Here is a 25,263-nt window from a genome sequence, read left to right as displayed (position 1 = left end):
GATATGATAGATGGCATGACAGAAGGCCCCAATCCAATTCAGGGCAGCTGGGGCTGCAGGGAAGGGAGCTGGGCTTCCTAGCAGAAGCTGTGAGTTTGAGCTGTATGTTGAAGTTAAGGAGGGGAGGACTGAGAGGGATATGTGGAAAGGAAACTCAGTGCTGGGAACAACACATACAATGGCAAAGGAGGCACAGTTTGGGGAACTGTCAGTCACTTGTCCTGGAATTGCAGGAGGCAAGCAGGAGAAGGTGGGATATGGAGCACCTTGTGAACTGAACTAACCTGAGACCACCTCTCAGGGAGGTAGACAGGGGCTGGGGCATTTGAGTTGGGCCTTGAAGACCAAATGCATATTGGCGGTGGTAGAGAGTGGCATTCCAGGCTGAGGGGACAGCTAACCGAAGGCAGGGAGGTGTGAAACAGAGCAGGGTCTTGTGGGAACTGTACCCAGTCTGATTGGCAGGAGGAGGGGTGCTCGTGGGAGCAGCCAAGGTGGGTGGGGCACTTGGCAGAGATGAGCTGAACAAAATGGGCTGGGTACAAATCCCCCCTTCCCCGCAAGACCCAAGGCCTGGGTGCCAGATGTACATAAGAGGGCTTGAAGGTCCAATTATGTGGAAAAAATAATTAGGTTGAACTGTGTGAAATTGCTGATACTCTAACATTTTTGACTTAACAGAAGTGGTAGTTTTATATAAGTCAACCTGATCATCTACATCGTCATTTCCCAAACAGAGTCCCAGGGAACACTGATATTTAAGAATTGCTTTCACATCCTTTATCTCCCTGGTAGGGCGGGAATTATTATTTCCCTTTCATGGATAAGCACACTGAGACCCCAGGGGGACCCAAGCCTCCACAGGTAGTAAGCAGTGTGGCTGGTGAGTGAGCCTCCTGACTTCAGGACCCCAGCACTGTCTTGGCTCCTGTCTTCCCTGACTTCAGTCAAAGCCCGAGTGTTTATTCCCTCACACATAAGCTTGGATGGGATCCTTTCTCCACGCAACTGTTTGTCTGGGAGATTCCACAAATCCTCTCCAAATGGCCTGCTTCCCCAAGCTGCTTGTCTGGGTGTGTTTCTGTTGAAAGGATAAGCCTGGAGACCGTTCTTCAGGGCAGCTGGATCTGTCCCAGCTGTAAGGCTGATTTTCTCCTTCGTTTACCAGAAAGCCTCTCTTTAGAGAGATGCTTAATTATCCCTAAGCCGCTGGCTGGGAAGAGCTGAAAATGTCTTTGCAAATTGGGAAGGCAGGCGGGTTTTTTAGGTTTACCTCCCATGTGGATGGGAAGGAGGAACTCTCATTTCTCAGGCACCTTCTGGGCACCAGGCACTGCTTCTAGCTCTTTATATTCCTCATCTCCTTTCAACCTCATAACCATCCTGCAGAGCAGATCTTATTATCCCACTTTATGGATAAAGAAACGGATGCTCAGAGTGATGATGTCACTGTCCCAAGGCCCCTTGGGTAATAGGATCCCAAGTGGAAGAACAGAAGTTCGGTGTCAGTTCTGTTTAACAGGTATGTATCGAGCAGGCTTTGGGTGGGTGCTGGAGACACAGAAGAATCCTTCCTTTCTCCTTGAGTGCTGTCTGTGCGGTAGGGCTGTGAAAGCCCCAGCTGGGGCTGTGCCTCCGCCAAGACCGGGGCCAGAAAACAGGTGTGCTGGAGACAGGTCTCCAGCAAGTTAGGTGGAGAACTGTAGCCTCCCTCCCAGGCCTCTTGCAGGAGAGCTGAAGACTTTGCTTGCTTTATGCGTATGGTGCCCGAGGAAGTCAGGGATGCTCCCACGGGTAGTTGTGGGCTCTTCAAAGCATGTCTGGTGACCAAAGTTCCATCTCCTTCCAGCTTGGTTATAATCTCACTCGAGACACCCTTTCAGTCCTGTCTACCAGAGCTTCCCCCTCCTCCTCACACTTGTGTCTTGGACTGTCCTTCCCTTGACCACACCACACCTGATGCCCAGAATCCTCTCTGCCTTCCTGCTTCTATCCCCAGGGAATGCAGTCTTGCCTAGCCTGCAAGCTTCAGCTCAAATGCCTCCTCCTCCAGGAAGCCATTCCTGATCCTACTCCATTGGAAGTGACTGCACCTCCTCAGGGCTCTCTCAGCACTCTGTCCTTTTCATGGGGTTTTAGGTAGTCTCTATCTTGTGTATGTGTGAGACTTCGGTCCCTCCTAGTTTGTGACCTCCTTAAGGGGTGGGCCTGGATCTGGATTGATTAATTCATTCATTGAGATATTTATTAAGTCTTTCCCATGGTTCAGACTCCGGCTGCCTTCATGGAACTTACAGTCTAGCTGCCTTCCCTGCAGCCCCAGCATGGTGCCAGACCCAGAGTGGGCATGCCCCCAGGAAATGTGGGCTGCCCACCCCTGTGAAGGAGTCCTCTCTACAACCTTCACTTTTGTCATCCAGCCAGGACACAGTAACAGGCAATGAAGAGGTTGCAAATGAGAGGCCTACATAAACTGGCACATAATTATCTTTGGTTTGGGCCTGTACAGTGTTTAAAAAATTAGAATTGATCTCTGACATTTCAAAACTAGGTGATTTTACATAAAAATTTGTGTCTCCTGCCCCTCTTGGAAAATCAGAAGATGTGACAAACTGTATCCTGGAGTCTGCAAAGTATCTTCCTCCTTTAGAAGGAGCATTCATTCACTCACCAGTTTACTACAGTCCCCACCTCCCTGTGTTGTCTCCCTGATACTGAGAGTGAGTGTCAGTCGCCATTAATCATCTCATACCTAGTTCTTTACTCAGTGATGCTACGTATATGGTCCCTGTAGTCGTGTGGGTTTGAGACCTCTGAAGGTAAGGCTGTCGGTCCTGTGGTTCTTATCCCAGCCTCACCGTTTCCCTTCTGGATAAGCTTCTGGGCCTCATCTGAAAATACGGAATGACTACCAACCCTGGGTGACTAGGAGGATTAAATGAGATAACACACATACGGCACTTGGCCTGCTGGAAGGGCCGCACATTAGTGGCTGATGTGGTTTATATTGGGCGTATGTGCCTGTCCCAGTGAGGTCTCCATGTGTTTGCTCCCAGTGCTACCAGACTGGGCTGATGTCCCGGTACGTCGAGTCCTGGAGCGCAGGAGACACCGCTTTCTGGCGAGGTCCATTTGGAGACTTCTTCTATAAACCAAACCAGGTTGGTGCCAGCACACTGAGTCTTCAGGAGACCCCTCCTGGCTTAGCCCCAGGACCACGGTTTTCATGTTTCATGCTGCAGAATTGCACTGTGCCATTCTTCCTGAGCCCACATTCAACTCCAAGAGTATCTTTGGGGTTGGACATGGGAGGAGATAGAATAGGCACTAAGAAACAAAATTGTCTGCATATGCTCTAGAACTGTCCATGGCTGCCCATTGCTTGGAAAATCCACACTCACATACTTGGTACTCAGGACTCCTGTACCATCAGATCTTCAGGTATCTTTCCACTCTCACATTCCAGCTACAAAACTATGGAGACTACTCCTTTTACACCCCATGGCTCTCCACTCGGGAGCCCACTGCTTCCCAGCCTGAAGGGTCTTCCCTCATCTTCCTGGCATATTTATATCCTTACCTGATGTGCCCAGGATGAATTAATAATTTCTCATCAGTTGGTGCATATCTGGAAAGCAGCTGGGCAGTGTGTACCACATCTTAAGAATCTTCAAATCCTTAGACCCAGTAATTCCACTTCTGGAAGCCTGTCCTGTGGAAAGAATGCAAACGTCTGTTGTGCACATGTACACGGAAGCTTTATTATAGCATGAAATTGGAGGAAACGGAATATCCAACAACGGGGCAACTGTTAGGTACACTGGGTTACAGGGACTTGATAAACTATTATCCTGGATTTTTAAATTATGTTTATAAATGATGGTCTGTGCTTACGCTGTAAGATCTGGTGACAAACACTGTGTATAAAACCAAATGTACAACAGGTTGGGCAACTAAGTTTAAATGCACAGGAAAAATATAAAAAAGAAAATGCAATGAAATGTTAGTGGCTCTGGGTGGTAGAATTATGGGTGATTTTTGTTTTCTTCATTATACCTTCCAAGTTATCCACAGTGAGCATCTATTACATTTATGATCAGGAAACAAAGCAAAACAAAAACAAGTGAAAAGAATGAATCCTTTCTTTCTCTCCATTATTTTTGTTTAATATAAAAATAGCTTTTTATTGTTTATTAGAAATACGGTCCTTGTACATTACCAAAAACCAACCAACCAACCAACCATTTAGCAAAGCAAAAAGAAGAAAGTAAAGAACCCCTGTAGGCCATCTACCCAGACACACCAGCCTTACTATCTTGGCAGATGACCTTCTAATTCCTTTTCCACACACGGGTGTGTATACAAGTGCACACGCACACACGTATTGGTGTATAATGATACTGTGAAACACCTGTGTGGCACTGCGTGTGTGTCAGGCTCTGATTTTAGCCCTTGCCGTGCTAAAATTTTACTTTATCCTCACAACACCTCTTAGGTACTGCTACCCCTGCTTTATGGATACGTGGTGTATACGTGCTAATGCTGTTCTGTAGTGCACTTCTAGTACAAACCATGCTCAGCCTTGCATTTTAGCTGAGGGTGTCTCTGTGTCCCCCAAGGTCTTGAGAGCAGAGACCAGGATTGTCCCTGTTTCCTCCTGACCTCGAGGGGACCCCTGATGAACGTTGTCTTTTTTTGTTTAAGTTTCTTTAGGAGCTCCTGGGTGGCTCAGTTGGTTAAGCATCTGACTTCAGCTCAGGTCATGATCTCATGGTTCATGGCTTCGAGCCCCACATCGGGCTCCATGCTGACAGTGCGGAGTCTGCTTGGGATTCTCTAGAGAGAGAGAAAGCATGTGTGCATGCAAATCAGGGAGGGGTAGAGAGAGAGGGATTAAAAGAGAATCCCAGGCAGGCTCCGCACTGTCAGCACAGAGCCTGATGCGGTGCTCAAACCCACAAATTGTGAGATCATGACCTGAGCAGAAATCAACAACCGGATGCTTAACCAACTGAGCCACCCAGGTGCCCCACAATGAACATTGTCTTGCCCACCATTTCTGGGTGGAGCCTCTCAGGCACCCCTGCAAAGCCCCTGCACTTCCTGTCCACGGAGGTTGTAGAGCCAGGCAGTGAGGAAGACGAGTTGTCATCTCACACAAACATTTCACCACTGAAACTGGCTAAGGCTTGGTTCTGCTCCCCTGGGGACGTGGAGCTGTTCTGGCCCTCCTCCTGGCCCTGCTGTGCTGCTCTGCAGGGGTCTTCATGGTAGACGGTGACCACAGCAGCCGTGACACTGGTACGTGAGCATCTGCCTGTGTGTTCCTTGCAGACGTTTGCAGGTCTCCACCCAGGGCCACAGGTGGGTCGGGCAAGGCCCTGTCCTCCAGAAGCTCACAGTGTGATGGGGGGACAGACACACACACAAATGGTGACAATACAGTGTGACCAGTGTCATGAGGAGGGTGCACAGAGAGCTGTGGGGATGCAAAGAAAGGATCCCTCATACGCTACTGGCTTGGGGAAGGCTTTCCAGAAGAGACCCTGAGCAGTGATGGGAAAAAGAGGGGGAACACGGCAGGCCCAGGACTGGGGGGCTGAACACGGTGGGGCAGCCGGCAGCAGGGCTCAGTGAGGGACAGGATGGAACTGTGTTGAGTGCCAGGGTCCACACCAGGCACCTGATGGCATCTTGTCTAATCCTCACAACCATCCTGAGACACGTGCTACTGTGGGGAGGTGCTGTTATTTTATTTACTTATTCATTCATTCATTCATTCATTCATTCATTTATTTCACCAGTGAAGAAACCAGGGCCCAGAGAACTGAAAGCATTTGTCCAGATCATATGGCTGGGGATTTATACCCAGGTCTGCATGACTGATACTTGAGGAAGTGTGATAATGCATTGGCTGTCGATAAAGCTAGTGAAAACCTGGATTGCATTCTCAGAGGCCTGATCTCTAGAATGAAGGAGACAAACCACCTTGCTGTATAGGTCAGGCACTAACCTTTAAAGCCCTGATCTTAAAGAAGATCACCCTTACTTCAGAGATCTAGAGCCAGGAGATGGAGTCAGTGATTGGGTCAATGAAACTGGGGCCTCTTGGAGAAGAAACTCACATGTTGCACGGGACTTCTGTGCCAGCACTATGCTGGGTGCTTATGTATAGTCAGTATCTCAGTCTAGAGAAGAGGAGGCCTCCATGCTGGGGCCCTCAGATCTCTACAGGGCTGCCCTGGGGCAGGGAAGGCAGCCCAGAGAGCAGAGCTGGGATAGGGGTGGTAGACAAGGCTTTGGTGGGAGCAGGTTTCTGTTCAGGGTGAGGCGGAAAGACCTCACCAGCAAGGGGAGTCACCCTATAATAGAACAGACTGCTTTCGGAGGTAGTGGGCTACCTGTCAAGAGAAATGTGCAAACAAAGTCCTGTGGAGTTGGCTTAGGAAAGCAACAAAGCCACTTAGAGCCTCCCGATTGCATGATTTCTCTTCCACAGACCTCGCAAGCAAGGATGGCTTCTTGGAGGATGTTGAGAGGGAGCTCAGATGGGTGGGACCCCCAGGAAGGGCAGGGCTGTGCAGTTGAAGCAAGCCCAAGAAAAAGTCCCTAGAGCAGGTGGGTGGGCTGACGTCTGTCATATACCCATTCTGTCCCCCAGTACGGTGAGCTCCTCATGCTGGCTTCGGGCACTGGCCTGGCCCCCATGGTGCCTGTCCTGCAGAGCATAACAGACAATGCAGAGGATGAGACTTTTGTCACCCTGGTCGGCTGCTTCAAGACCTTTGAGGGCATCTACCTGAAAACCTTCCTCCAGGAGCAAGCTCGTTTCTGGAATGTCCGTACCTTCTTTGTACTCAGCCAGGTGAGCCCAGCATGGTGACTTCCTTCCCTGATGGACACTATGGTTTCCCCTTGCAGCTGTCCTGAGGATCCCCTGGGGCCTCCCTGCCCCCTGCCACCAGTGGGAATCCCCACCTGCCTGGCAAGGAAGGTTATGTTTGCGGAGTAGATGAGGAAACTGACACTCAGATGTGAAGGTGCTAGTTCATCCATGCTGCTGGATGGGCGAAGTCAGGGCTGAGCTCCAGCCCTCCCCGCCATGCTTTGCTGCCTACCGTCTGCCCTCTGGCATCACCAGGTTTATGTGCTGAGGGCCTGATTACGGAATCAGTGGGCCAGACCGCAGATGTCCCCGCAGTGGGCCAGACCGCGGTGATAAGCTCCTTCGGGTAAGGCTCATGTGTCTGGATCACCGTGCTCTCCTCGGTGCCTAGCAGAGTGCCAGGCACGCACTCCATCAACAGTTGGTGGAGTAAGTTGGATCTGGGTTCACTGCATTTATTAGAGCCCCTACCACACCACTTTGCCCTGCATGGCAGGAAAGCTGCTTCCAAACTCTCCAAGCTTCAGATACTTGAACTGGAAGCAACTCCGCCTCCTGACCTCTTCTTCTCTGATTCCTTCTTCCCTCCATGGCCACCCTGCCTGGGCCCTCCCCTCTGGCCCATTGTGGGAGGGGGCCATCTTGTTCCTTATTCCAAGCCAGGCCCTGAGCTGTTTTGGTCATCTGCCTTTGGTCATCTGCCTTCCCCTGGTTCTATAGCTTTATTTCTCTCTCTCACCCCAGGGTTGGGGTTCCCTGCTGGGGCCTCCCCTCTGTTATGTGTTGCTCAGGGTCAGCCTTACTGCCCAGTAGTTTGGAGCACCCTTCCCATCAGTTTCCTACTTGAGGCAGTTTGGGAGCGTTCCTAAAGACTGAGCCAATCTTCAGCATCATGATTGAGTGGCGGGGGTGGTGTCAGGAAATTGGGTTTCCCTTCGCAATACCAGGAGTCCTGGGATCCTCAGTGGCCAGGGTCTGTGGGCCTGTCCATGGGACAGAATGCTCAGTGGCATGAACATCGAGTGTGGTACTTGGTGAACGTTAGCAGCCGCAGGAGGTGCTGGAGGCAGGAGAATGAAGCAAAGGCTGGTGTGCAACCCTGCTCAAGTGCCAGGTCAAGGAAGTGGGCAGGAGCGGCAGGAAGGCAGGCACCTGGCAGAGTCACTGGCTGTTGCCCAGCCTTCTGTTCTCCCGACCACAGAATTTAGAAATGAAGACAGCCTGCCCCCTGCCCTCCAGGCGCTCATCTGTATATGGGGAGACAGCCACAGGGATAGCTTCACTGAGTGTTTTCTCTGTGCCTGACACTGTGCTAAGCTCTCTATGTGTGTTACGTCATTTAACCCCACCATAATCTTGGGAGGCTTGCACTGCTGTTGTGCCCATTTTATAGATGTGGAAACTAAGGCACAGAGAGATTAAGAACCTTGATCAAAGTAACACAGTGAATTGATGGAGAATTAAGTGTGAGCTGGCAGCAAGCAGGGAGGGCTTCACAGAGGAGCTGGCATTGAGCCTGGGCTTGAGGCCAGAGTTAAAGCTGACCAGCAATAAAGGGTCTTCAGCCCTGGGCCAGGGCTTTGATGATACCACTGGCTTGGGGCTGGGCAGGCGAGGGGGCTGGCTGTCAATGGCAGGGACTGGTGAGGGGCAGTGGAGTGGGAGGTGCCGCCTGCCCTTCCATGCCTCCTTGACCTAGGCTGCTCCCTGTCCTGCCCAGGCTGCAGCCACAGCTTCCTCAACGGTCTCCCTCTCCAGCCATGCCCTGCCAGTGTGTCCTTCATCGTGCAGCCAGGAGGGTGGCACAGACCACACCACCACCATGCTTTCAGCCCTTCTGTGGCTCCCCACTGCTCCCCGGATGACAGCCAAGCCCACATGGTTGCACCAGCCTACGTGGCCTCATTTCCTGGCTCACCTGCCCTGTGTGTCCTGGCGTCACTGGTCTGCACGTGGCTGTGAGTGCACCGTGCTTTTCTGGCTGCCAGGTCTGCCTTTGCTGGCGCTGTTCCCCCTTCCAGGAGCACTTTTCCCTTCTTCCTCGCCTAACGCCTACTCCCCGCTCACATCTCCCTGCTGCGGTGTGACTCCATCCCGGAAGCCTTTCTAGAGTCCCAAGACTGGCGTGGGCGTTTCTGCTGTCATAGCCTGGGCTCTCTTCCTTGACGGTACCTACCCTGCTCACCATCATTGATTATAGGCCCCGCAGCCCACCTGAGCAACAACCAGACCCACCACATCTTTGGGTGTGCGGTTGGAGGAAGGATGCTGTGCCAAACCTAACTAGCCGGGGGGGATTGGGCAGTGGCAGGGAGGTGTAAGGCCGGTGGGCCCTGTTGGTCTCTACCCTCAAGGGCTCTTTTGGGTGGCTCTTTGGGAGGGGGCACGGGAAGGTCCAGATCATCAGAGAGGATCCCCCGTGAGCACCGCAATGCTGTCCTAGGAAAGGCCCGTGGGGTCAGGTGAGCTCTGTGGCACCGGGCTCCAGGGCCCTGTGAGTACCTCTGAGAGCAGAGGCCTGTGCTCATCACGGTAGCTCACAGAGGTCATAGTCACTCGGCTAGAACATGGTGGCAGAGCTTGGACTCCAACCCCCTTTCTCCATGCTGTCTCTTTGCTTTCCCCAGAAACTAGAAGCTCACCTTAATAGGGTCTGCAGAGGTGATGGTCCTGTTCTGTTTTTGGGTGTTTCGCTTCTGGTTACATGGTTTCTTCCCTCCGTTAGAGTTCTTCAGACTACCTACACTTACTGATTTGTGCGCTTTTCTGTATGTAAGGTGTATCTCGACAAAATGTTCATTTAGAAAAGAGAAGTTCCTCCACATAAGCTGAGGGTGGAGCTTTTCTTTCGTGATCCTGAGGATGTAAGCCACAGGTGGAGCTAGAGGGGCAGAAAGAGCAGCCTGGGTCACTCAGGCACGCTACGCCCCGGAATACTCCTTCTGGCCTTTCTGTGTGAGAAGTAGCCCCCTCTGGGTTAAGGCCCTGCTGCCTCGGATCCCTCATTCGCACAGCCAGAGTGAGGCCGGGAAGCTTGACTGTTTAGAGCAGCTGCCACATCCCAGGGCCTACCACAGTAGGCGCAGAGTGACCGCCCAGTTAAGTGTTCGCTCGCTCAGTAAGATCACTGAAACCTCATGAGACAGGTGAACACGTGTTGTACTCCCTGGGTGATGGTGGCGGACAACCTTAAAAAGACCCACAATCTTGGGGAGAAGACATCCCCCTGGAGTGACAGGTGCAGTGGCCCCTGGGAAGCAGTGAGAATTGGTGGGGCCTGCCTCATGTGCCCTGGGTGTGCCTCCTCCCTGTGTCTCACCTGTGGGGAGAGGATAACCGTCCCCCCGCACGCTTGTTATGAGGGTGATCAGAGTGCCAGTGCCAGGAAGTGCCTGGCCTGTGGTAGGGCCTCTGCCTCAGTTTCCTGGTTTGGTAGACCATACTGGCTGCATGAACTCTGAAGACCTCCCAGTAGTCGCCTGCACTATTTCTCATTGTCTCAGGAGAACTCTCCGGAGCAGCTTCCCTGGAGTTACCGGGAGAAGACCCGCTTTGGCCGCCTGGCCCAGGACCTGATTGAAGAGCTGGTTGGCTCCTGTCGGAGAAAGCCGTTTGCATTGGTCTGTGGCTCAGCAGAGTTTACCAAGGACATGGCCAGGTACCTGCTGTGCGCAGGCCTGGCCGAGGACTCCTGCTTCCTCTTCTAGCCCTCACCAGGTTTCTGCCACTGGGACACTGGAGGAAGCACGGACTTGAGTCAGAAAACATGAAGAGCAGGCCTGGCCCTGCCGCTAACTGGCCAGGTGACCTAGGTGAAGGAAGGTCTTTGCCTCTGCGCACCTCCACCTCCCATCTACCCCACGGGGTGGCCAACTCCCTCAGGCAGACATATTGCTGTGTAGAAGGAGGATGGGGCCACAGGAGCTCTTAGGAGGAGAGCTACCAGCCTGGGAGTCAAGGGCTCCCTGGAGAAAGGTCCATGCTAAGCCGTGGGATGGATAGGAGTTGGCAGGAGAAGGTACAGGAGGAGCTTCCCAGGTTCCTTAGATTAGGGGGCTTGGGGACCCCCATCTGCCCCTGCCCTGTAAAAGTCTGTTCAAAAGTCTGCTTTCCCTGGAAGATGTGTCTCCCTGCTGTGGCCTCAGGACTGGCTCAGATATGTTGCTTGCAAATGTCTAGGGAATGAGCGTAGGGGTAGCTAAGAGCTCTTTGGAGGAGGAACCTGCCTTATGTACCTCCAGTGCCTCAAGCCTGACACAGCAGTCTCAGCTTCTGTGACCTGATCACATTCTCCGAGCAAGGTGGGCCCTGGATTACTTTTATTTCGTATCGGGCCCAGGCCTTTCCTACTGCAAACAGCTTCACTCTCTGTCTCCCTTCCCCTGTCTCAAGAGCAAGAGTCCTTTCCTGAGCAAAAGAGATATGGAAACAAACACCCCTCCCTCCCGCAGGCAGCCAGCTCAGCCTGCCTTCAGCTCCTCCGGAGTCCTGGTGATGGTTGCTATGGAGATCTAAAGATAGAGCAGGAGTCAGGAGACCTGGGTCCTTCTCTCTGCTCTGCCCACTGAGCAGCTGCTGATTCAGCTCCACCCCCGCTGCCCTCCCCACCCCGCCCCCCTCCCCACCCCACCCTTCCATCCTGCATGGGGCAAGCCCTCCCCAGGGACCCGGCACTCCCGGGCAGCGCCCTGCAGGTCATGAGTTCTGGTTTCCACAGCCTGGGCTCCACTGTGCCGAAGCAGCCCTGGCTGGCTGGGGGCACTTCCAGAATCGGAATATTAAGCCATGAAATCTCAGAATCCGAGAAGCATGGAATCATAGAATTAGAACTTTATAGTCACGGAATCACAGTCCTCCTCACACCAGAGATTAAAGTTCAGGACTCCAGAAAGCATCCCATCCAATAGACTCATTGTGTAAACGGGGAAACCAAGGCCCAGTGAGGCTAAGAGATTTGCCCAGGGTAAAACAGTTCGTGGCAGAGTTGGCACTAGAAGCCAGGTCTCCCGATGTCACCTGTACTGAGAGCTGTGTAACCAGTGATTTTCAAACTGGGCTGTGAAGGACCCTAGGGTTCTTGGTATGGCAGCAGAGAAGGGACAGCCAGGTGGGATCTCCAGGCTCCCTTCAACCTTCAACCCGAGCAGTTCTGTTTTCGTCCCATTTATCTATTGGGGTTTGCAGTTATTTCCATTTGTGAGATCGGGTTTTCCTGCGCTGCCCAAAAAGTTGCAGCAAATCTCCGTGCTGTGCCATGTTCACTAAACAACCATGGCGAGCAGATGGGGGATGGTGCCAAAGGTCTCAAACTACATCCCAGGCACAATTCCTCGGTCACTTAGATGCGGGAACACTGCCTGTGACCTTCGCCAAGACTCCCATGCACATTAGTATATCAAAGGCTCTGAAAAGTCCAATGGCAAAGAAAAATTTTTTTTTCATTTTGTTTAACTCAGTTTGCCACGCTTATTTAACTACAGAACAGTTTTATCCACTAGACTCTTTTGAGACCAGCATTCCATGGACTGTCTTTGGGGCATGCCGGTCTGTCGCGCAGCCTCTTTTTGGCTCGGTGTAGTGAGTGGGAAGGCCTGCACTGAGCCTCAGAGGTCCCGAGTGGGAGCCTTGACCTCTTACCGCCCCTCCTGTGACCTGGGCAAGACACTTCTCCTGTCTCCAGGCCTCTGAAATCTGAGCGTCTTCCATCCGATTCCCCTCCCCCAGTGCATCCTGTTGACGCTACTCACAGATAGTCCTGGAGGGCCTGTTTTGAGTCAGACTGTGTGCTCGCACTAGGGAAACTACAGTGAACAAGGCAGATGCGGTTCTGGTCCCTCTGTCCCAGAGCTTAGAGCCCAACAAGGAGTACGAAAACTAAACTTATAAATCTAAAAGGGAGGAGTGTGCTAGAAAGGGAAGGACTGATGCTAGGAGAGCGGATGGCAAGGGCTTTTAGCCTAGCTCTTGGGCAACCGGGGACAATGCCACTGCCCGGAGGGTAGAGGCTTCCAAGGCAGTACTGTCACTCAGAGTTAGGGTTGGTAGGGAGTCCCCCCTTAAGAGATGGTGGTCTGGGGCAGTTCTTTTGTGTCTTTGTCCCATTTTATATATTACATGTTTAAATGTTAGACACGGCCATGCAGTGTTAACCAGCGGCCCCTCTTGTCCTCCCCTTCCCGTCACCCCACATGGCATCCATGCCGTCTGGATACTGGCCCCCATCATGGGACAATGGTGAGGACCCTTGGCCATGCCTTTGGTACCGAGATGCCAAAAGGGCTTCTGTCATCCAGAGACTTGAGAGCTCGTGCCTTGCAAGATGATAAGTGACCCCAAGAAGGGGACTGGTTGGGGTGTATGAGGACACACTGTTTGAATTGGAGGCGAGGCTCTATCAGCTGGCTGGTCCTATCTGTCCCTCCTGATGAAGCCCCCTGCTGTGTGTTGTCAGTGGAGGGGGGGCACACAGTCGGGGTGATGGCCTCAGAAGGACCACTGCCTGCGTTCACCGGCACCGTGTCTCGCCTGCACGGCTTCCCAGCGCCCCCTCACTGGTCTCCCAGCCCCTCCCCTCATGCCCTCCATGCTACAGCCAGACCTGGTCTTTCAGTTGTGGTAAGAACACTTAACATGAGAGCTACCCCCCTAACAAATTTTGGTGCACGGTACACTATTGTTGACTGAAGGTACGGTGTTGAATGGCAGATCTCCAGAGCTTATTCAGACCGCTTTTTTTTTTTTAACATGCAGATCTGAGCCTGTCACTCCCTTGCTTCAAATCCTTCAGTTGCTCCCTGTTGACCTAGGATGCGGCATCTCAGCTCTGCCTGCCTCTCCAGACTCTGTCCTGTCCTCACCCCACCGCCCCCACCTCGTAGGTTGTGCACGGATACACTTGCTCTCGCACCAGCGCATCCCTTCACATTTGCTGCTCTCTGTGTCTGGGCCATCCCTCCACCCTTCCCACTTCCGCTTGCCTTTGCCTCCTGGTCCCTTGAGGACTTAGCTCGGTACCCCTCCCTCTCTGAAGCTGTGCCTGCTCCCACCACTCTGGGCTCCATTAACGAGTAGGTTCTATGTTTCCTGCTCCTGCTGCACCTCTCAGACCGTCTGGTCTGCACGTGAGCACACCATGGGCCTGTGCACGGTGTCCCAGCGTGGGAGGGCGTGCAGTACATCCTGAGTGCCAAATATCTGCATAACAAACCACGGATATTCATGGGTACCTTACGGGTTGCAAAATGCATCTCATCTCTGCCAAAGCACCAAATGGTCACCAAAATGCATACTATTTTATTACCCCAGCCTACTGATGAGGAAAACCAAGCTTCCACGACATTAAGCAATTCTACAGGGTCACGTAGGGGTGCATAAATTCCAACACGCTGCAGTTGTTATAAAGGTTATATGTGACACATGAGTACACCAGGAGATGTGTGTAAAGGGTTTCATTGCTGCACTGTATGAAACAGCAAAGAATCAAAACTACCCATGTGTCCATCAATAAGAGACTAGAAAAATAAACTTCTATATTCACACAGTAAAATAACATATAGCAGCTAAAACGAATGAACTAGACCTACATGTGTCAGCATAGACTCAAAAAATAAAAACCCATAATAATGGAGTGGAAGTCAAGTTGTAGAAGGAAGGGTACAGTGAGATACCAACACTCTGAAAGTTAAAAAACGCAAAACAATGCCAAATGCTCAGGAAGGGGGTAACCAACTTTAAGGATGGTGGTGACCTCTGGGGATAGCGTGGGGTGAGGGCTTTTCTTTTGATGTCTGCATCACTTCAATATAAAACCATTTGAACTGAGTATGGCAAAATATGAACATCTGGTGAATCTGGGTGATGGGGTCACTGATGTCTGCTTTTTCTGTGTTTGAAATGGTTCCATAATTAAAGCTTTAAAAAGGAAGACTAAATATGCCTGGTCAGTGTGCTTCAGAAACTAGAGGCTTAAAGACATTCATTCCCACCCCCCTCAGGATTGGCTGTGCCCTTTTATGCCTCCAGGCCTGTCTTTCATTTGAAACTGTTACGAGCACCTGCTGTGTGCCCTGGTCCGGGGCCACCACTTAGATAGGAAGAGCAGCATTGGCAGTCCTTGCTGTCCTTCTGCTTCTTCCTTTTTTCCTTCCTCTTTCTTGTTTTTGGTTTTGGGGTTTTGTTTTGTTTTCCTTTTTAAATGAGGCAGATCTTGTTTCAATATAACTTGGCAGAGCAAATCACTTGGCCTCTCGGAGCCTCAGTTTACTCATCTACAACATGGGGGGCAGTTGTGCTGTTTCCAGGGTTGTGTAAAGATGAAGGAAGCGTGGGTGATGCCCAAGCACAGCACCGAGCACAGAGCCGTGCGAGAACCCGGTCCCTTCCTTCTTTCCCGTGTCTCCCCGGTGGCCCCGGCCGTGCCTGCCTCATGGCTGGCCTCTGAGAACAGCACTCGTTCTCAAAATTTTCGCTATCAGGAACTCCCCGTTTTATTATTTTCCCCATGCTTTGGAAGATTTTGATCCCAAATTGCGTGTATTAAGTCATTATTAATTTATCTCCCATTTTTTATTAATCAAAGACATAGATAGCTGCCCCTCAGAGCTTCTGATCTGTACAGCCAGCTGGGAGCTGCATGTGGCTGATATAACTCCAGCCAGAGGCACAGGAATGCAACAGCATGTGTGGTCTGGGTGGCCTGAGGAGGGGTAGTGTAGACCCATCCTATTCATTTTCTTGTTTTCATGCACGGTGGGTTGTGGGGACTGCTGCCTCGCCTGGGTGGGTACTGTTTGCACAGGTCACTGACTGGTGAGCTAAGGGCAGAGTTTTCCATGCCAGGATCCAGCACAGGGCCCCACACGGGTTCGGGACCCCTCATGCCACACTGTAAACAGATGGCGTATGCCAGTGCCACACAGAAGAGCGTGGGATTCACAGTGTTACGTGGCAAAGCTGTCTCCATGTGGATCCCACAGGCTCCGGCTGGAGACCACTATGTCATCCTGCCCCTTGCTCCGGATGCTTGATGGAGCATGCTAGCTTGTGACGGGGCGGGGCGACAGCCTTAACCAGGTCCTGGGTCTCAGCACTCAGCTCGGCGCCCAGCCCGGCACACGGGGCTGGGCGGTAGGCCATCCCAGCCAGCTGCAGGGGCAGGTGAGCCTGCATCAGGAACTCTACCCGGACGCGGGGAAACTTCGCCCCTGAACTGGCCGACCACAGAGGCACCTGGGAGGAAGAGAGGAGTGAGGGTTGGGTGCTTGCAACAAGAACATGGAATTTGGGCTTGAAGCCGATTATGTTAAACATAGAACCCCACGTTGGAGCATATACTTTGGAACAGTGGAATGAAAACTAGAATGTAGAATCAGGAACACAGAAAATAACTTTATAACTGGAAGGTGCAGATTCACCGGGCTTCTAAGTGGCTCAGCCTACAGCGAATGCCCCAGGGCCTATGACCCCTACCCTCCTCCCTGTCCTTGCGCCCCCAGGCCACTGGCCCACACCTGCTCCTGGATGATGCTGATGGGCCAGAGGTGGTTGGGCTGGAGCCACGACCGTGTTCTCGAAGACGTCTGATTCTGTAAAAGTGAAAATGAGCGTGGAGGCAAACAGCATTTGCTGAACATCTACTGGATGCCAGGTTTTAGTCATCTGTTCCAGGCTGGCCGTGCCCCGGGGCAGGCTCTGAGCAAGGATTTGAGTGCAAGTTTACTGTGGAGGTGATTCGAGGGAGTGGGGGAGGAAAGCCAGTAAAGAGTGTGTTGATGGGCAGGTGACCCTGGGGGGCAGCTGGAGCTTGTCCGCTAGGGTCCACCCATAAGACTGTAGAGTGCACCTCAGAACTGTCACAGCAGGGCGACACCTGTTGTCCAACGGGGAAGGTGAGGGATGAGGCTTGCTCCGCCTCCCAGGGCTGGGCTCAGTGTCTGGCAGCCTGAGGAGCCTTCAGGCAGAGAGACACAGGAGCCCGGTGCTTGTAGGGACTTTCTGCAGGTTCCTCCAGCTGGGAGGGTGGTACAGGTGGCACATGAACAGTGTCCCCTAAGGCATCTCACTTAATTCTCACAGTCGTTAGAGAGAAGTAGCTTCCCTGTTTTGTAGGCAAAGAACCAGACAGATGCTCAAGAGGTAAAGCACCTGGTGGAGAGTGTGGTGTTCTCGCATGAGGACAAGAGCCTATAGCTTGACTGCTCCCTCCCCAACCACCCCGTCTAGCACTATGTGCAGTGAATGTTGATGCGGCATCTGTTGAATGAATAAATGAGCTGGTGGGAGTCGCATGACCGCGGGTTGGGGTTGAGGCTGTGTAAGAAAAGTGCTCAGTGCTGTGCCTGGACCACCCTGGGGTCTCAGTGAGCAGTGATTCTCCTTCTCTGCCCCCTGTAAGGGCAGCAGGGCTCTCTGCCAAGAAGTGAACCTCCATGCCTGGCTCAATGACCACCTTCAGAAAACTGCCCCCAAACCTGCAGATAGAGAGCCCCAGGGAGTCTCCAGCACGTCTCTACTGGCCCCATCCAATGAGCCCTGAAGCCTATCCAGGTTTTCCCCATGTTAACTCAACAAAGGAGAGCAATAGCATGCCTGACTCCCTGTTACTCCAGAGCAGAGTGCCCTCTCTCAGTCTATCTCCCTTCACTCTCTCTCTCTCTCTCCCATATTTTCATCCTCTCCTTGAAGGACTGCCTGCAACTTGCACGGCTTCCTTTCTCACCTCCCTTCACTCCTCAACCCGCTGCCATCTGGTGCCCACCCCACGTGTGTCCCTGGTGTCCAGAGATCATTTTCCAGCGGCATGTGATGCTGTTGTCAGTTCCCTCCTTTCTGAGCATGTTTCCGCAATGGCATAATAATTCCCACCTCACCAGATTATTCTGGGGACTAAATAAATCCTCCTCCGTGCATGTATTGAGCAAACATTTCTGAACACCTGCTGGTATGCAGGCTTTCTGCTTCGTTAATGAAGACCCTGACTTTGGAGGGCTCCGCAATCTCCCAGGGTCACAGAAGCGATTATAATAAATGTGAAAGCCTGGCACTCTGCCTGTACACGGTGGGCACTTGTGAAGGTGGGCTCTGTCTTATCTTTCTGCCTTCCCTGGGCCTCAGTTTCTACAGCCAGAAAATAGGTTGGAAGAGGGGGTTGGACTTGCTCTCCAAAGTCTCCTTCCCCCACAGAAGGCCCAAGGCCCTGGCCCACCCTCCTCAGGCTGCCCCACCCCTCCTCCACTCTGCCTCTTCCCTCTCACCTTGAGCTCCTGGGTAAGGCTCTGAGCAGTGATGAGGCCCCCTGGAGGCTGTGTGTGGCAACTTCTGCATTTGGAATTTCTGAAGCTTTGGCTGGCCTCCCTTCTTGATGGGGGACCTAATGAGGGAGTGCTGCTTCCCGAACCAGGATGGCCAGTGTGGCCTCAGGGGAAAGCCAGGTGGGCAGGTTGGAGACAGGAGGGACCAGGGCTCTCAATGAAAAAGGATAGAGGGGTCTTGGCCCCCATCTGTACCACTCCAGGCATCTACAGCCCTGTGCCCCAAGTCTACACCCCAGCTCAGACCTTGTCTTGCCTCCATGTGAGTAGAATTGCTGTCATGGTAAGAACATGAGCTTTCGAGCTGGTCGTACTTAGGTCATACTTAGTTCAAGTCCCAACCCTGCCACTGATCATTTGTGTGATCCTGGGCAAATCACTTCATTTCTCTGAAATTCACTTTGCTCATCTATAAAGTAGGAATGCTTTTATTCCATCTCTTAACAGGTATTTATTGAGCACTTACTCTGTGCCATGACAAAATACAGTTCTCTGCCCTCCCTGTGATCAGGTGCTGGGCACAGACAGACGGGAAGCAGCCAGGAGTCTCGACCAGGGTGGTCCTGCCTCCCAGGGGGTGTCTGGACACCTTGGGGGATACTAACACCTCCTCACAGAGCTGTGAGGGCTAAGTGGGATCAAGTGCCCAAAATATTGAGCATTGGCCTGGCACACAGTAGGTGCTCAATAAATGCTTGTTGAATAAACGAACTAATAAAAGCAGTCCTGCCTGAGCTCTGATTGCCAAACTATAAAATGGAGCTCGGCAATCCTTGCCTTGCAAAGTTGCTGTAAAGATTTTTAAATGTGTTTAAATTAATGAGTTTACATTAATAAATAGAACGTGCTATGTGCCAGGTATTTTTCTTCTAAACCCTTTGCAAATATTAACTCCTTCTTCTCATTTCACAGATAAGGAAGCTGAGGCACAGAAGGGGAAGGTTAAGGAACCTGCCCAAGGTGGCATAGCTTGGTTGTGGCTGGATATGCTTGTGCCTGGCAAACAGTGAGTTCAACAGTTGCTTTCCAGTGGGGCAGGAAGGTCTTAGGCTTGGTATCTGGTGCAAGGCAGGAGGCTCTGGAAGGCTCCCATGTGCCCGAGCTCTGGGCGAGGAGGGGCAGCTGAGGGAGCTGGTAAGAGGTGGACTATGGTGTGAGAGTGAGAAGGGGAAAGGACAGGAGGGCCCAGAGGAGTAAGAGGAGGCAAACACTCCGGACACCTCTCTGGAGGCTGTAATCCTGGGACAGCCATTCCAGCAGCCTCTCCTGAGGCAGGGAAGCTCACCAGGGCAGTTTCCCCTTATGTAAGTAACCATGAACTTCCTGGACCGTGCCTTGGCGTGTTAAAGGTCCTGCCCACCAAAGCAGCAGGACTAATTGGCTATCAAAGGGAGGTGACAGGAAAAGCTGGGCCAGCAGGAGGCTCCCTTCCAGAGCCTCCCTGACCCCTCTGCTCCAGGCCCTGCCTCTTCAGGGACCCCCAGTGATCAGGCTTCCCTGGAACCCACCCAGTACTCAGCACCAGCCCTGCAGCTCTGCAGTCCTGGGCTAGAATCCCAGTCCTGCCATTTACGGAAGACAGTGATCCTGGGTGTTTATTGTGCCCCGGCCTGTGCACTGGGCGATGGTGGGGCCTCCTTGGAGGGGACATGTGGATTACAGGGGGCGACCTACACAAAGGGCTTAGCACAACGCCCAGCTCACTATAGTGGTTACTCCAGTTGTTGCCGTAGCCCCCTCCGGACACCAACCGTGCATAGCTCTTCATGGTTCGCAAAGCCCTTTTGCTCTCAGATGTTGCATTTGGTCCTCACGGCAGCCCAGGCAGCCCAGATAGAAAGCTGCATTAGTAACCCCCTTCACACATGAGGAAACTGAGGCTCCGGGGCAATTGAGTGACTTGCCCAAAGTTACACAGCCTGTCAGATGGGGAAGATGCGTCCAAACCCAGGAAGATTCGAACCCAGACCCATCACCCTTTCCACTAAACTGTGGGCTACTGGCAGTGCCCTCACATAGCTGACGGTGAGCAGGTCCCATGAGGGGCCCATTCTCTGCCTGGCCCCTGGTTCTCGCCCTGCCCCGGGACAAAGTGCACCCACCCTGGCTGTGCTATGGGGGCGGTAGCCCCTCCTTGCATGGTTGGAAGGTTCGGTGAGATCCGATGTGGAAGGACCCCGAGCCGGGCAGGCCCCACAAATGGTGGCGATCCTGGCCCCCTCCTCACTTTCTTCTCATTGGCCCAGGAGCCGGAGGCTGTGAAGGTCACGCCCTTGTCCAGGGCCTCTCAGGGAAACCTGGTCCTTGGCCCATCTGTTCTTCTGGGACATCATTCCAGGTATGTGGCCTTTGCAATGTAGCCTTGGGAAAGGACAGGGTAGGGCGACTGAGAGAAAAACAAGAGACTTAGAGAGAGGAGAGACAGGGGAGGGAGGCCTCCTCTCCACAGAGTTCCAGCCCTGGAGCCAGGTTGTGGCTCCTAGAGCTGTGAGGGGCAGCCCCCTCCTCCTGTCTCCTGGGACTCTACTCCAACCCACCAACAGCCTTGTCTTGGTCAGGACCTGCCTCCCCTGCTTTTGGCTTTCCCCCTTGCTCTTTGACCCTTCCCTTTACTGGCTTTCCTGGTTGCTGGCTGTCTGTATTCCCTCCATCACACACTCGCCCACTCACCCTGTGCCACCCCGTGGCTTTCTATCAGGTCCTGGCAGAGAAAGTCTGGGATATGATGTGCCCATCTCGCACCCTGCTGATATTAAGTGGGTGCTCCCCAGGTGCTCCTGGCCTCTGCCACTGGGCCCATACTCATGGGAAGCCCCCCTAAGTCCCCAGGACCCTGGTTAATGGAGAGATGTGGCTCCCTGGGGCACAGCCAAGGAATCCCCTGGGTTGGCATGGCATCCCTGCTCCCAGCCCTCTGTCACACCCCCTTTTGTCAGCTCAGACCTCTGTGGGAAAGGGACGCTTTAGGCAGCACCCTTGCTGTCCCATGGGCACCAAACCCTGTCCCCAGGTGGAGTGACAGAATGCAGATAGGAAAAGAAGGGGAGAGGGGCCCCAGGCACAGATGTATATCCACAGAGGTGATACAGCTGTGCACCTGTGGAAATAGACATGAGCATATAAAGATAAATATATGTGTGGAGAGGTGCATAGCCCCTGACACGGTCATGCATGCACACAGCTTGACATTTGCACTCAGACACAGATACACAGCCAGGGAGGGACATTCCCTCAGATGTGTTTGTACGGATCCAGAGAGAGAGCTGGGCACACACAGGCATAGCTGCATATCCGTGTAGGTAGAGACACGTGGATACACAGAGGCAGAAGTAGGTGTGGTCCATGTGCATGCACAGAGATGGGCGTGTGTGCAAAGAAACGGATATGAATGCACAGTGTTGGGTACAGCAGCAAAGGGCATATTCACACTCAGAAGTGGACAGTCACCCACAGAGAGATTAATGTACCTGGTGCCTGATGCACAGACACTAAGATGGGCTCGTGTGCCCGGGGAAACGGCATGACCAGATGATGACACAGGCACACCCAGAGATGGACAGTCTGTACGGTGTCTGTACAGTGGCCGAAACAGGTACGGCAGCAGGCCCTCCACCCCGGACATACTCACAGTGCCCCTCAGAGACAGCTCTTGTGTCCGCTAGGCGTCTGAGATGCAGCAGAGCCAGTCATGGAGAGGGGAGGCATCTCTATGCCAAGACACCCCCTGGAAGTTTGAAAGTGTGTCCTCAGGGCTCGGCTGTGGGAGTCTGCACAGCCAGGCTCTGGCAGGGCCCCAGGAGCCCGGGGTTGACTGTCCCGTGGGCGGCTCAGGCACTAATGACCCTCATGGGCAGGCAGCAGGCAGCCTTTGTTCCTTCTCCACCCCCCCCACCCCCACCCCCCCCCCCCCCCGGGGGACCGGGGACCGGGAGAGAGGCCGAGGCCAGGCTGCTGATTGGAGGGAGGGCAGCCGGGCAGGGAGGCCCCACCCACTAGAGACTTCCAGGAGAGTTGAAAAGTACTAGCAGACCTGAGGTCTGTGTAGCCTTTGGGGTCCGTGCAAACGGAAGGCAGGATAAGGGAGAGCATGTACCCGAGCTTAGTGGGACTGGCACTCTTCCTCACACTCCACATGCCTTAGCCATCTAGTTCTCACAATGCCTGACAGGTAGCCACTCTCATCTCACAGCTGAGGAAACGGAGGCCTGGAGAGGCGAAGTGACTTGCCCAAGATCACACAGCTAGTAGCTGCCAGAGTTGCAATCTGAACCCACATGGTCTTGGTTCTGGGAGTTGCCAGGCAAAACCACACCAGACCCTTGCCATTCCCCCTGGGGCAGAGGGGGGATTTAAAAGGACATGCTTTGGGCACAGATGAACATGGGCTCAAATTGATAGGGATGCTTCCTAGCTGTGTGTTCCTGAGTAGTTCAATCCGTCAATGGCTGCTGAGCACTTAGGATGTGCTAGGGGCAGGTGTGCAGTGGGGACGGAGACAATGAGATGATGTGCCCTGGGCCAAGCCCCGTGGGAGGCACTGGAGCGAAAAGCCCCAAAAGACAGAGGATGTTCGTAAAAGAGTCAGGTGGCCCTCGCTGTGCTAGGGGAGCACCCAGAGAGGGAGCACTCTCCCAGCTTGGGGTGGGGACAGGGCAACTCCCTGGAGGAGATGACAACATCCATCAAGGGACGATGGAGCAGAAACAGGGGCAGTTCAGGCTCAAGGAACAGAGCATGAAGAGTGAGAGAAATGCCGGTGGCTGGGGTGTGGAACTCAAGACGGGAAGAAAGTCTGACATGTCCTGAAGAAGCATGAATGCCAAGCAAAGGACTTGGGACCTTATCCTGAGCAGAGGGGTGATGCAGTCAGACCTGCATTTTGGAGAGATCGGGGCAGAGAGCAGTTTGGAGGGGAAGAGAGCAGACAAGAGCAGAGGCACGCAGGCCAGGGAGGAGTTTGCCATCGTCAGGCAGGGGCGAGGTGGTAAGTGTGGCCAGCGGTGGCTTCAGAAGTTGCCTCAGAGCCTAAAGTGGTCACCAAGCTCAAGCACGGACCGTGTACGTGGGGATAAGGGGCAGGGAAGCCGAGGCAGCTGCTACATTTCTGGCTTGTGGGTTGGTGGTGCCACCACCTTGAATAGGAAATCCCAGGGGAGAAGCAAGTTTGGGGGCAACAGGGGTGGAGGGTGACAATGAGTCCACTATAGATTCTGAGGGGCACTCTGGTGGTTACTGCCAGTTGCCAACACAACAGCCTTCTGTGCCTTGCTCTTTGCTAACCAAATCCTGGTTTTGTTGTGGTAGCACTACGCCGGCAGCCCTGTAGACCCTAGAGGAGGGAGGGGAGGGGAGAAAGTGAAGATAAGAAGTGTAGACATTGCTCTCAAGAAGCCTGGCTCTGACAGCCAGCAGATGGGTAGGGTGGGAGCTGGAGGGAAACACAGGTTTGTGAAAAGTGTTTGTATCCCTACCCACCCCCATGATGGGGAGGCGTCCGTGTGCCTAAATGTGGATGACAGAAGGAAAGCCAGGCTGGAGAGGCTGGGGACCCAGAGAGAGGGGAGCTAATGGAGGGTTAGGTCCCAGAGTCAGTGAGAGGGGCAGGCGCTGGGCGTAGGAGGTAGAATTGGCCTCGGACAGGATGTGGAACCATCCTGCAGCTGGAGGGAAGGGACAGATGAACACTTGGAGACAGGATGGGAGATGACAGGGTGTCTGCTTTCCATCTCTTTGTTTCTGCTGGAGGGGCTGGGGTTGTCTGCAAGAGGAGACTAGTGACCATCTGGGATGATGTCCATGGAGGGTCAGAGACAGAGCCACCTACGGAAACACGGAGAGGCTGGGGGTGGAACTGAGACCCGAGAAGAGGCTGGAGATGCTGACCAGGCACAAGTGCTGACCGCACGGTGACGGAGCGCTGCCCAGCAGTGCTCGGGGGTCCACGGCAGGTGAGGATACAGCCAGCTGGGCTTGCCCCGCAGATGTCACACCCTGGAATCTAAGCCCAAGATGAGGCAAAGGGTATGCCAGGTGTGGGACAAGCACAGGGAAAAGAGACTAGAGGTTGCATGGAGTGTGGAAAGAGACGGCTGTTTCAAGGGTAGGATGAACATTTCAGAGGTGAGTGATCCAAGGGATAGCAGGTCAAGGGTGTAGTCGTGATGACGGTGACAGTCTTCCATTCTGCGTGGCTCAGCCGATGCCATCACAGCCCCGCCTGCATCTTGGTTTTCACCGTTCCAGGCATGCAGACAGCTTCTGCCTGCAACCCCTGTGCTTTGGAGCCATTCCTTGCCCCTCACCGGTACAACTTGAGGCCATAGTCTACACCATCTGCCGGAAGTGTGCATGCGGGTTGCCCACCATGGTAGCTGCTCGTCAACATACCCTCAACTGGCTTCTTCTCAACCCTGTCTCACTTCCCCACGCCCCTGCCTGTGCTTCCTGGATCACCTCCCAAATAAGCTGCTTGCCCTTAAACCCTTGTCACAGAGCCCTCCTGCAGAGCAACTCGACCCAAGACAGCAGGCTCAAACCCTCTGGGTATTAGTTACCTCCTCTGTAAGACAGGGAGTCTAATGTGCGCCTGTGAAATTAGAAGGGCGCAAGCACGGGGACGTGAGGCTTCTGGCACCAGGCCCAGCACCCAGCAGGCACTAGGTCAGCGCTCTCTCTCATATACACAGTGGGTGTTTAATAAAAGCTCCCGTCCCCTCAGATGGCCCAGGACAGTGGAACCTTTCTGTCGCTGCCAATCAAGTCCCACAGGTAAGCCAGTCTCTCAGGCCTGACCAATCCCGATGCTCTCTGCTGAACACCTTCCAGGTGGCTTCTCATGCTGCCAGCAAAGGGCTCCCCGGGGACCTCCTGACACAAGGATGGGCCAGAGGCAACATGTGGTCTGGCAGATGGCCGTCTGAGTTCCTCTGAGGTAAATAAAAATCGTGCTTCCTCCCATGCGCGGAGCCAGGCGCCAGCTAAGACTTCCCGTGCACCATCTCATTGTATCCTCTCAGGGAGTGACGAGCTACTGTCTTTTCCTCTTCACGCTCTGGAGGCTGGGCCTCA

General features: G+C 53.3%; 1 protein-coding gene across 8 annotated transcripts in view; it reads left to right on the top strand.

The window, feature by feature from the left end:
- LOC102969914 (NADH-cytochrome b5 reductase-like) overlaps nucleotides 1–24,511 on the top strand; it is a 31,948-nt gene extending 7,437 nt beyond the window's left edge. For 2 of the 8 annotated variants that reach the window (XM_007077167.3, XM_042997275.1), the window contains exons 5-7: nucleotides 3,057–3,161; nucleotides 6,662–6,865; nucleotides 10,390–11,485. In XM_007077167.3, the coding sequence (XP_007077229.1) occupies nucleotides 3,057–3,161; nucleotides 6,662–6,865; nucleotides 10,390–10,593 (513 nt within the window). In that variant the 3' untranslated portion in view covers nucleotides 10,594–11,485. Of the gene's footprint in view, nucleotides 1–1,389; nucleotides 3,019–3,056; nucleotides 3,162–6,661; nucleotides 6,866–10,389; nucleotides 11,486–13,636; nucleotides 14,811–19,107; nucleotides 19,202–20,441; nucleotides 20,602–24,438 lie in introns of those variants that run through there. The other 6 variants (XR_006221463.1, XM_042997278.1, XM_042997276.1 and 3 more) reach the window with 6 other exon arrangements.
- The last annotated feature ends 752 nt before the right edge of the window (nucleotides 24,512–25,263 follow it).

Source organism: Panthera tigris, chromosome C1 (assembly GCF_018350195.1).
Source record: "Panthera tigris isolate Pti1 chromosome C1, P.tigris_Pti1_mat1.1, whole genome shotgun sequence".
Taxonomy (NCBI): domain Eukaryota; kingdom Metazoa; phylum Chordata; class Mammalia; order Carnivora; family Felidae; genus Panthera; species Panthera tigris.
The sequence above is the reverse complement of the archived record's forward strand: the minus strand, read 5'-3'. Positions and strand labels throughout refer to the sequence as shown.